The sequence below is a fragment of the Ambystoma mexicanum genome, chromosome 2q (assembly GCF_040938575.1).
Source record: "Ambystoma mexicanum isolate Mex_15411 chromosome 2q, UKY_AmexF1_1, whole genome shotgun sequence".
In the NCBI taxonomy this organism is placed as follows: Eukaryota; Metazoa; Chordata; class Amphibia; order Caudata; family Ambystomatidae; genus Ambystoma; species Ambystoma mexicanum.
The window spans coordinates 675,106,841-675,119,417 of record NC_090924.1 but is presented as its reverse complement, the minus strand read 5'-3'; the positions used below and the strand labels follow the sequence as shown (position 1 = coordinate 675,119,417).

Genomic DNA, 12,577 nt, shown 5'->3' with positions numbered 1-12,577 from the left:
AGAAGACATGTCATACCCCCACCCTCTTCTTGTGAGGGATAATAGTCACTAGTGATTGTCTTCCCAGCGATGTATGGCATATTATCTGGAACATCCTTTTAACCATCGACTACCACATACTTGTTCCTACTAGGATGAGGGCCTGAGTAATGAGGATCACGCCCGCCTAGAATCCCACAGTGCAGGCTAGTTATTCCGAATAGCTGACCAATGCCTGGAGAAAATACCAACGAGTCTGGAAGATGGAGACGCACCATACCAAAGGCCGTTTGGGAAACCGGAGGTCCGCTGCACTGAAGTCAGGAGCAGGAGACTCTACTGGGATAGCCGTTGCAGTGCGAGGTCCGGGGATCCTACGAGATGCTGCCCAGAAGACGAAGCGGCCCAGAAGACGAAGCTTACCTCTGGGCAATGCGTTGACTGCAGAGAATGCCAAAGCAGCCTGCTGAGACAGTTTAACCCACACAGCATTGGGGCCCTTCAAGGTTGAAGTAAATGCAAAGCCTGGGAGAGCCCGAACCGGGGAGCTGGGGGAAGCTACCAAGCACGTGAATTTGTGAATGAAAGACGGGCAAAGGCCCAGTACTGGAATGGAAAAGAATATGAATATAACAAATGTTAAACATTGGTGAAGTCCTAGCAGGAGGGTATGCCAGGCACCTTGAATGCAAGTCTGGGTCCTGCACCCAAAATACAAAGTCACGTTTTAACCAAGTCCTGACCGGAGAGTAAACCAGGCCCTTTTTGTTCAGGTGAGTCTGCTGAACTGGGTGGAAAGCTAGCCAGAGGAGAAAGTAAAGAAACCTTGCAAATGTGTGAAATTTAAGGGAAGGGAAACTGGTCCCTTCGAAGGGAGAGTTTGTAGGAAGAAAGGTCCATCTCTCGATAGGAAGTGAAAGTGAAGTAAAGGCTGGGTGGAGGCAAACACCCTCTTGTCGCTTATGAGACTGTGAAAGAAATTAGACTTGAGGGAAGTGAAAACCCTTCCAATGATGCTGGAACTTTTGGTTGTTTATTTCCATTACACCCGTGAGTTGTCAACTACAGCTGCAAGTGGCAGCTAGAAAACATTAAGCCATTTTGTACTTTGCTAGATTTAGCTTGTGAGGGTCAGCGTAGTGTTTTGGACACAGGACGGAAGACTTTTTACTTTGAACATCTTGACATGAAGTAGTTCTCTAGAGGCAGTAAAACCGCTGCTAGACTTAAGGAAACACAGGCTTTTCTCCAACCCATTATTTTTAATAAACGCTTATTGCAATCAACACTATGCCTCACAGCGGTTACAGTGGATGAATCATACTCTTGTGTGGCTGTAGACATGTGGTAGCTTCACCAATAGTTAGACTTGATTGCAAATCAAAAATGATCAACTGCATAGGTTGGACATTCCATTAGTGTTGATGAAAAACTTGGGAGTTTTGAGTACAGTATGCAATAAGGTAATTTACATTTCCTGGTGAGCTGGACCATGGGTCCCAGGAAAATGTCAGAAATTTCTGTCTCTAAAAAATCTTTTTAGAGAATTCTTGGATGGACATGCCCAAAGGTTTCAGGGATCCAAGAATCAAAACTGTGCTGTTAATGATGGTTCCATCACTAGTTGGTTTGTCAGTTATATGGATTGTTTTAATGTGCAAAATATGCAGTCCATTTTTAAATTGTTGCTTTGATTTAATCTTCCTGATTTGCTTTGTTAGGTGGGAAACACTTGACAGTTTTATGCAGCACGATGTGCAAGAGTTATGCAGAGTGGTAAGTTTTTGTTTATTTTGGATGAATGTAGCACTGTTAGCAAATGTTTGGTCTAGGTTTCAGTAGGGACTGACTAGATAAAATGTCATGTACATGTGTGCAGGCAAAAATTTAATATTGCTGCATTCTGTTAATGTCTAGTGCTGTATCAATTTCTGGTTATAATGGGGGTAAAACTCATGTCATTGTGCAAAAGGCCAGCAGTAGCTTAGCTTGTGTATGCATTGATATGCATGTTTTTCTTTGTGTAGCCCGTCCATGCCATTGACATCTTATTTATGCTAATTTGTTGTGACGAATGTTAACTGGCAACCAAATCCTTGAACCAAAATAAGAACATATTGTGAATCTGCAGTTTATTTCAGGTGTAATTACAGGTGTAATTGGCAGGTGTAAAAACTTGTGTACATTGTTGCACAGATGTAAGCAGTTAAGCTGCCAGCGTGAGGACATCCCCAATGTTAAGCCTACTGAAAGACAGATTTGAGTGTAGCCCTGATCTGTTGCACTGACATTAATGAGTTACTTGAATAAAGAGAATGACAATTGGTAGTGTTCATAAAGGTTCATGAAGCAATATGGGTAATTTAAGCATTATGTCCCATGTTTTGTGAAAACATTTTAAGTAATGGATGACTGATGCAGAAGTGGGGAGTTGATTTGTAGCTTGTTGTGGTCTCCTTATATTTCAAAGTGACAAACTGCTTTTGCTGAAAAACCTAAAGAACATTTTCTGAAAAGTGTAGTCCAGTTTTTTAAATTTTTTTCGAAGGGATTGTGTCCTCCAACGTATTCCTTATCTTAGATAATTTGTTTCCAGCTTGCTGGCCTTGGAAATTTTTTCTCTGTAGAGGGCGCTGTGCGTTGAAGTCCGCCGAGTTGGTGTCCCTCGACAGCCACCGACATCACCATGCCCATAAATAGCCACGCGCAGCGTCTGTTGCTCAGTTCCGTTTTTCCGTGCTTCGTGGGGCCTCGGAATATCGTTGCTCAGTTCAGTCAGATAAACCTCTTTTCTGATGTTTGTTAATCTGCTTAGAATCACATGATGTGCATAGTCCGACATCCAGTGGTCACTGCGGAATATTGCATTTTGTTTTTCATAGTCGAAAAGGGGACGTCGACAAGGCGTGTCTAACACTATCCCTATAGTGACGTGCAGTGTACCCACAACCCCTCATGCGTCGAGGTCCCTCAGATTGTTTTTTTCCGCCCAGTTATTGGTCGCCTTTATGCGTAGCTCCTTGAGAGACATTGCAAAATCATTTCCTCGACCCTTGGTCATTTTATTATTCTTAACTATCACATAGATCCCTCCCTCGACGTAGCTGCCAAGCTGTTCTCGTTGAGCAAGATCTTCGACGGAGGGACGAGTGGAGGAGATCCTTCGGCGGTGCCGAACACGTGGCCGGGCCTCGCCGGCCTAACACAGAGTGGGGTTGTTGGTCATTTCTTTGTTAACACTCTGAGAATGCCTTTCTCTTTCTCCTCCCTCTCTTTCGAGGTCGTAATCACATTTCATGCCCTCAGCTATGGAGAGGATGCCCTTTAGGTTTTGGCCACGTTGCAAGGTCAAGTTTACCTAGAAGGACAAGCACAAACAGTGTAACCGTTGCTTGCCCCTCGATCACAAAGAGGACGGCTGTGCGGCCTGTAAGTTACTTAAGCCCAAGCTGCCGCCGAATGTGACGAGGACAGTGATTACACGGTCTCTGCTACGGAGGTTGTAGACCTCTCGAAGGAGCGTTCCCGCTCCTCGTCGTCGGTCCCCGGCTCCGACAAGACCGGCTCAAGCCCCGCTTATGGGGATGAACACCCCAGCGATAAGGACGAACACAGAAAAACACATAAGCACATACCCCACGGCACGCATTCGTCGAAGACGAAGGCAGCCATAGCTTCAACGGAGGCGTCGGGTCCACCAGCATCTTCCGCCGACCGGAAGGGTCGCAAGCCCTCCCCGCCACTGCTTCCGCGACAGGCGACTGGGCTTTCTGTAAATAAGGGCGCTAACCTCAAATCCTCAGGCGACGCGCCTCGCAAGAGTGCGTACGTTGCCAGTAAAGAGACTGCATTGTCTAGCGGGACGGCGGGCGATCCCTCGACGGAGAAGCTGATCGCCGAAAGCCTCGCGCGTATAGCTTCTAAAGACGGCGAGAGACGGACGGCGGGTGACACGTCATAAACTGCTCACAAGGCCAAAGAAACGCTGAGGACGCTGGAGGGGTAGGCTGGGACAGCTCCCACCATCGACAGAAGACCCTAGCCAGCGAGAGGGATTTCTCAGAAGGCGAAGGGACTCTATCTTCGCTATGGGACAGAACTAAGCAACTACAGGGAGAGGGAACTGCCTTTTCACTCCCAGACCACTCTGGCCTACCTTACTGGACTGTAGAGAGGTTCCAGTCATGTATGGACAAGCTAGACAGGTTCATGGCCATCCCAGAAAATAGGACACCCAAGAGGCCAAGGGAGGTACTCCAGGAGGGGCCATGGGCTAAATACCCGAAGCTCTTTAACCCCCTACAGGAAGACATGAACTCTTACGACTTCACTGAAGAGGACTCTCACTTCCAGGAAGAGGATGAGTTTGTGAATAATGAAGACCAACGAGAGGGAGAAGGTTTTCATGATGAACCTAACATAGGTGATGAGGGCTACGAGGAGGACCCAGGTGAAGGTGGCTTACAGCCCTTGCAGTCGTCATCAGGGTCTACAGACCCCGACATTATAGACATTTCTTCTCCTCAGACCACACTGGTCAGGAACCCATCTCCAGTAGACGATCAGCCCACCTTCAATGCGCTACTGAGGAAGGCAGCAGCGCATTTTGAAGTTGAAACTGGGAAGGTCACCCCAGATACTGATTTCGTCAAAAGGATTATAAAAGAAAAACCTCCCACTAGTCAAACTATTCCTATCCTCGCCTTGGTTAAGAGATGACTCACCCCATCGCTGTCCACCCCCGCGCTGGTAAGAGGGGTGAACCCAAGAATCGAGAAATTGTTCTCACCCTCTCATTCAGACCCATTATATATCAGGGGTCACTCAGTCCCGGACTCCTTAGAGGTGACTAACACAAGGAAGAGGGCTGACGTTCGACTGTCAACCAGCGAGGCACCCCCAGATAAAGAAGGGAAAAAGCTTTATGCCTTGGGCAAAAGAATTTCTGCCTTGGCAGCGTTTTCAATTAGGATTGCCAATAATAATACATTGTTGGCAAACTATGCTGATGCTCAATGGGGAAAGCTTAAGCAGGACATCGAAGAAGCCCCTGAACCTCTAAGAACTTGCTTATTGGCTACAGTTACAGAAGGAGCTCTGGTCAACCAGAGCATCATTAAGAACACTCTTGATGCGGCAGAAACTGCTGGCCGTTCTTTGTTGCAGGGAATTCTGCTGAAGTGTCACGTCTGGCTTTGCAATTCCCGTTTCAAGGCAGAAATGCAGGCGTCGCTCATTAATAAGCCAATAGAGTGAAATCTCTTTGGAAGGGCAGTGGACGATGCACTGGAAAATGCAAAGAAAGAATTAGACACCATGAAGACCTTAGACCAAATCTCAAAGCCTCCAAACAGGCGGGGATTTGGGAACAAGCGCTTTCTTCGTGGCCAACAGCAGCAACAGCATTACACTGCGGGCAACTGGCCCTCTAATCAGGGTACCAGTAACCAGTATAACCAAAGAGGACAACGCCGTGGCAAGGGCAGAGGCACCCCGGCAAGTAACACCAAATGACCCGAAGGTTCGGGTCCCCTCCCATGCGTCTCCAATTGGGGGCCGGATAACATTTGTTCCTTTCAGCATGGGAGGGAATAACATCAGACCGGTGGGTATTGTCAACCGTAGCCCACGGGTACTGTATAGAGTTCAATCTGTCCCCCACCTCCAGAACTCCAAGGGGACGACGCCTGTCACCGGAACACCAAGTCATCCTCCTGCAAGAAGTAGAACAGCTGCTACAGAAAGGAGCAATAGAGGTCGTGCCCCTATCTCAGGTAATGGAAGGTATTTATTCAGTGTACTTCCTTGTACCTTTAAGGACCTAACCATGCGCCCTGTACTAGATCTGCGCCCAGGGAACAAATTTGTAAAACCACAAAAATTTTGTATGTCAACATTACAGGAGGTAATTCGCCTGCTATCTCAGGGGGACTACATGACAACACTAGACATGAAAGATGCATACTTTCATATTTTGATGATGCCAGCGCACAGTAAATACCTCAGGTTCATGATGGAGGGCAAACACTACCAGTTCAGAGTGCTACCCTTCGGCATAGCGTCTGCACCGAGGGTATTCACGAAGGTACTGGCAGCGGCCCACCTGCGCAGGTTGTCCATACCGGTATACCCTTACCTCGACGATTGGCTCATAACAGGGGAGTCTTACGAGACATGCTTCTCAAACACCCAGAAGACAGTAGACCTTTTGTTCCAACTGGGCTTCATCAACGAGAAGTCCAGCTTAGACCCCAGCCACATCAAACAATTCCTAGGGGCTCTAATTCGAACAAAGGACAGCCTCGTCTTCCCCTCCAAAGAGAGGGTCCAAAATATGCTGTTTCAGATCCCTCAATATGTGGCCGGTCGAGAAGTGACGGTACGCAAAGCAATGCGCTTGCTAGGAATTATGGCGTCATGTATTTGGTACCTCACGCGCGCCTGTGCCCAATGCAAGAGTGGCTCAAAAGCCAGTGGTGTCAGGCCAGCGGACAATGGGACGATCTAGTGGTGGTCTCGCAGGCCTTGGTTCTCTCGCTACGGTGGTGGTCGAAGGAAAACCTGGTAATGGGGAAACCATTCGCCACCCCCGCAGTGGAAGCCACTCTAACCACAGACGCATCCCTCACAGGATGGGGGGGCTCACCTATCCCATCAGACTGCTCACGGAGTCTGGACTCAGAGCGTAGCTTCCAAGCACATAAACTTATTAGAGCTACTTGCGGTGTTCAAGGCACTAAAAGCCTTCCAGACACACCTACAAGGGAAGACAGTGATGGTCCTCACGGACAGCATCACAGCCATGTACTACATCAACAAGCAAGGGGGCACTCACTCTCCAGGACTGTCCAAGCTGTCCCAGAACATCTGGAAGTGGGCTCTCAGACATAACTTCCTATTGTCACAACATGTACCAGGGGAACTCAATCTGCTAGCAGACGAACTCAGCAGAGACTTCCCTCTGCCCTCAGAGTACGAATGGCGGTTACACGAAGACATCGTCACCGACGTCGTCACACAATGGGGCTTCCCAGAAATAGACCTGTTTGCAACTCTGGAGAACTCACAATGCCTAGATTACGCCTCCAGATACCCACAGAACCGCTCCAATGGGAACGGTCTCTGGATACCATGGTCAGGGAAATTTGTTTACCCCCCCCCCCCCCGAATCCTCTGCTGATCAAGATAGAGCTTAAAATGCACCAGGAACCAGTCACCATGATACTGATAGCCCTGATGTGGGCCCGCCAACCATGGTTTGCGGACCTGATGGAAATGTCCATGTCCCCACCAGTGAAACTGCCCTGCCCGTACAACTTGCTGTCACAGGACAAGGGCAAGACACTACACCCATGCCCACAGAACATTAACTTAGCAGCCTGGCTCCTGAGGTCATAGAATTTGGCTATTTACAACTCCCTCAGAGATGCATGGACATTCTCAAAGAAGCTAGAAAACCCAACACTCACCACTGCTATTCTAGCAAGTGGAAGAGATTTGTCATCTGGTGTAGAGGTAAGAGCATCAACCCAGTCCACTGCTCTCCCACACAAATTCTCCTTTACCTTACCCATTTACGGGACTCGGGTCTAGTGTTCAATTCTATTAAAGTCCATCTAGCGGCACTTTCTGCATACACCACCTCTCAACTTAAGGTGTCATGGTGGAAAGTCCCAGTTATCAAAGCCTTCATGGAGGGGGTAAAGAGAATACACCCTCCGATAGCAAACCCAGCTCCCGGCTGGGACCTTAATGTGGTACTTACGAGGCTCATAGGCTCACCCTTTGAACCCATGCACAAGGCAACTCTTAAGGACCTCACCCTTAAGACTGCTTTCCTAATAGCCATCACCTCCATTAGGAGAGTAAGTGAACTACAGGCTCTTTCTATTCTAGACCCCTTCGTAACAGTTCACAAAGATAAGGTGGTTCTACGCACACCCAAGGTTTGCACTGAAATTCATATCGAAATTCCATGTCAACCAGTCAATAGAACTACCAACGTTCTTTCAAAACCCTTCCAATTTAGGAGAAAAAAGCCTGCATACACTCGATGTGCGCAGAGCTGTCTTGTTTTATATGGAAAGAACTAGGACACTGAGAAAGTCTAATCAGTTCTTTGTCTCGGTGGCAGCAGGAAGAGAAGGAGATGCAGTCTCAAAGTCCACTATATCTAGATGGATTGTTCAATGCATCACTCTGTTACACTCTTGCTAAGAGAGAACTACCCTTCAAGCCAAGAGCACACTCTACTCTAGGCACTGGGGCTTCCATAGCATTCATTGCAAACGTTCCCCTTGAGTCAATTTGCAAAGCGGCAACCTGGAGTTCTGTACACACCTTTACAAAACACTACTGTCTAGATGCTCACTCTAGGTCTGATTCCCAGGTGGGACAAGCAGTATTAAGACCTCTTTTCTCTACTGTTCCTTCTCACAACCCACCTCCAAATCCAGGTACTGCTCGCTAGTTTATGCACAGCATGTGATTCTAAGCAAATTAACAAACATCAGAAGACAATGCATTACTTACCATAAAAGCATTTCTGATGGTTGTATCTGCTTAGATTCACATGCGCCCACCCTTCCTCCCCGCTCGGATGGAAGGAACATAGACCTCTTTCTACATCTTTCTTTTCTGTACTCACTCACGTATAGAAGGCTCCCTCAGGGCAGAAATAATAGAGGGACCTCGACGTGTGAGGGGTTGTGGGTACACTGCACGTCACTATAGGGATAGTGTTACAGATAAGCCTTGTCGACGTCCCCTTTTCGACTACGAAAAACAAAATGCAATACTCCGCAGTGACCACTGGATGTCGGACTATGCACAGCATGTGAATCTAAGCAGATGCAACCATCAGAAATGCTTTTACGGTAAGTAATGCATTGTCATATTTCCTCGATAAAATCAATTCGTACTCGATGGCTTCCTCATCCGAACCGACGACTCCGCTGTCTGACATTCAAAAAATGTCGAGACTGCGGAAAGAAAATGTCGCTAACGGATCCTCACAGGATCTGCTTGTGGTGCTTGGGAGTCGAGCACCATTGTTCAGAGTGTGAGGACTGCATGTCCATGATGGCGAAAGCCTTGAAGGAGAGCAAGGGGAAGCTTGAGAGAGGTTAGTCAGTTAAAACCTCCTAGAAAGTTTCTTCGGTCGAGGCATTCGTCTCCTCGCCGTTGAAAGCATTCCCATTCTAGATCTCGAAGTAGCTCCCTCCACCCGTCGATCTAGACTCTAAAAAAAGAGATGTCGAAGATCTCCTTCCTCGTCTTCTGTTTCCCAAGAAAGGGTCTCCTGCCCCACAAAACACAGCTCTCAGGCTGAGTGGAAGAATTCAGGAAAAAGATGCTAAGCGTCTTCGAGAAAGCGGCCTCGACCCCCTCGAAGACAGCTGGGTGAAAAACCCATAAAATTGAAACGCCGCGAGTCGTTGCACCCAGCGAAAGAGTCCACCTGAGAGCGCCACGCGCCATCGGGTAGTAAGGCACCATCTTCCACGCCATTGTCGAAAGTCCCTTCGACTCATGGATCGGCGCCACTGACGCAGTTATCGAAGGGTTCTTTGCATTGGTCGATCGAATCGATGCCATCGTCGACATAGACGCCGATAAAAGAAAAAACCACGGCTACTTCACAGCCAACGGTTATACCCAGGGCCTCCAGCACGACTCTGAGAACATAGTTGACCTCCTCAAGCAGGATCCCAATCCTCTCGAGTTCCTCGAGGCCTATTCCAGTTTTCTCGACGCCTTTCTCGGCGCCTTCGAAGCCTTTCACATCGGCGTCAACGACATCGACTTTTTCTCGACCAATAATGACAAGTTTGGCTCCTTTTACACCATTTCCGGGGTCACAGTACCCCAGAACCTTATCTTCAATCTATGAAGAAGGGGAGGATTCTGATCAAGAAAAACCCTTCGGGCTGCAGAGGACCACACCACCTGTTTCAGAGGATTTTACCTCTGAGGAAAGAAGGTTGAAAGACTTACAGGAATCCTTACATGAGGCAAGTGGGTTGGACACTTCTCCAGAAGTGGAATGTGCCAAATTAGACCCAGGGGAACATGCCGAAACCCCCTATTGAACCCTGATGGCAAGAATTATTGAATTCATGGGTTGGTCTGCGTCTTCACCTGTTTTTCAACAGGATGACCTTACAGAAATACTAGATAAAGGTCCACCGGAGGATCCTGTGGTCCCTTTCCATACAGCTTTACAAAGGAAAATTTTATCAAATTGGGAAACTCCTGAGGTTATCCCTGCAGTCAATAAAAAAATTGTCAGCAAAGTATAGGGTAGCTGCGGCTGACCCTGAATATTTATCAAAACACCTGACTCCAGAGAGCCTGGTGGTTCAAGCGGCAACTTCATCAAGCAGCAGATCCGCTTATCCTACTGTTCCACAGGACAGGGATGACAAAAGGTACGTTTCTATGGCAAAAAATCTTTTCTGCTTGTAGTATGGCGTTGAAATCAATCAACGCCACTTGTACGCTCGCCAGGTTCAGTCACACACTGTGGGAGTGTGCTTCATCAGCGGCTGACGGCATACCGGAAGGAGATGAAAGGGAAGCCTTCCTTAACATCATTAAAGATGGCAAAGATGCCATGTGCGAATCTCTTCAAACTGGCACCGATTCCGTTGACAGTATCAGCAGGGCCATGGCGGCAAGTACTAAAATCTGCAGGCATCGGTGGTTACGAAAGTCTGGCTTTGCTCCAGATGTACAGGCCAGACTTTTGAATATGCCCTTTGACGGCTCTTCTTTATTCGGTAAAAAGGCTGATGACAGTCTGGAAAGGTTGCAAACATCTAAAGCAGCAGCAAAATCCTTAGCAGCTGCAATCCTCCAAACTCCTTTTCGCCCCTCAGGAACCTCTAGGAGAGGAAAGTCCTTTCGCTATTATTCCGCATTCAGGAGAGGCAGAGGACAGCCGGCTCAAAGAGGCCAAAGGAGATCCACCCGAGGTGGACGGGTCAAAAGTACTAAGGCCGCAGCAGCAGCAGGTGCCTCTTTACCCTCGGCATCTGCATCAGCCATGCCCAAACCACTCTGACGTATTTTCACACACATCTGTAGGGGGCAGGTTAACTCACCATCTGACGGAATGGCAGGCTATTACGTCAGATGCCTGGGCATTGGAGACAGTTGCCCAAGGTTACTGCCTACCCTTTCTACGCATCCCTCGGAGTCATCCACCGGGGCACAGCTCTCTAAAAGTTACAGATTTGATCCTCTTGCAGGAAATTGTAGACCTGCTGGAGAAAGGTGCCATAGAACCGGTACCTGTAGCGGAGAGGAACAAGGGCTGGTACACCCCCCCCCCCCCTACTTTCTCATACAGAAGAAGGGCGGAGGACTGAGAACTATCTTCGACTTACGAGAATTGAAGAAGTTCCTCAGGAAGGACAAGTTCAAGATGGTAACTCTCTCTCGGATCCTTCAGGCCCTCCAGATCCAGGACTGGCTGGTATCTCTGGACCTCAGGATGCTTATTTCCATGTGCCAATCCATCTCAAACACAGGAAATACCTGAGGTTCGCAATTGGCAGCTCTCATTATCAATTTCGAGTTCTGCCATTTGGGCTGACCTCCACCCGAGGGTCTTCACCAAGCTAATGTCAGTAGTGGCTGCAAGTCTAAGGAGGGAAGGGATCCACGTCTACCCCTACCTGGACGATTGGCTGATCAGAGCTGTAGCTTCGGAACAAGCTCAGATCCAGCTAGATTATGTCTGCCACTTCTTTCACAAACTGGGCTTCTCCCTCAATTTAAAGAAGTCACAGGTGATACCATCACAGAGACTCCATTTCATCGGAGCGGTCCTGGACACTTCCCTGGGAAAAGCCTCGCCACCAGAGGTGAGGGCTCAAGAAATTCTGCAGATGGTCAAGTTTGAAAATGCCCAACATCTCCCAGCCTTCGACTTTTTGAGATTGCTAGGCCTCATGGCATTCCTTTCTTGTGCCAGACGCTTGCCTGAGAATGAGATCTCTCCAGTGGGCACTAAGAACCCAGTGGTCACAATACTCAGGAAGAATGACAGATCTCCTCCGGATTCCGGACAAGGTAGCCCACAACCTTCAATGGTGGGCCTATCTAGAGAACATCTTGAAAGGAGAACTGTTTTGGCAACCATGGCCGGAGATAACAGTAGTCACATACGCCTCACTCTCGTGGCGGGGAGCCCATGCCAACGACTTGACCATACGCGGTTGTTGTTCTCCATCGGAGTCCAGACTACACTTCAACCTATTAGAGCTGAGAGCGATCAGACTAACGCTGAAAGCTTTCCTGCTATCAGTACAGGGGAGAAGTGTCCTGATAATGACGGACAACACGGTGGCCATGCACTACCTCAACAAGAGGATGCGTAGGGTCACTGCCACTGTGCAGAGAGGCAATGCAGCTCTGGTTTTGGGCAATTCAGGAAAGAATCTCTCTATCGGCGGTCCACCTAGCTGGAGAGAAGAACTTGACAGCGGATGCTCTGAGCAGGCAGAGCACAGTCTCCCACGAGTGGGAGCTAGCTCAGGAAGTCCAAGAGATCTTCGCCCTTTGGGGAACCCCTCAGGTGGATCTGTTCACC

At 48.3% G+C, this 12,577-nt stretch overlaps 1 protein-coding gene across 4 annotated transcripts in view; it reads left to right on the top strand.

Annotated features, from left to right (window-relative positions):
• USP7 (ubiquitin specific peptidase 7) overlaps positions 1-12,577 on the top strand; it is a 2,259,762-nt gene that overhangs the window by 775,333 nt on the left and 1,471,852 nt on the right. For all 4 annotated transcript variants that reach the window (XM_069647850.1, XM_069647849.1, XM_069647847.1 and 1 more), the window contains exon 8: positions 1,701-1,755. In XM_069647850.1, coding sequence (XP_069503951.1) covers positions 1,701-1,755 — 55 coding nt within the window. The remainder of the gene's footprint in view (positions 1-1,700; positions 1,756-12,577) is intronic.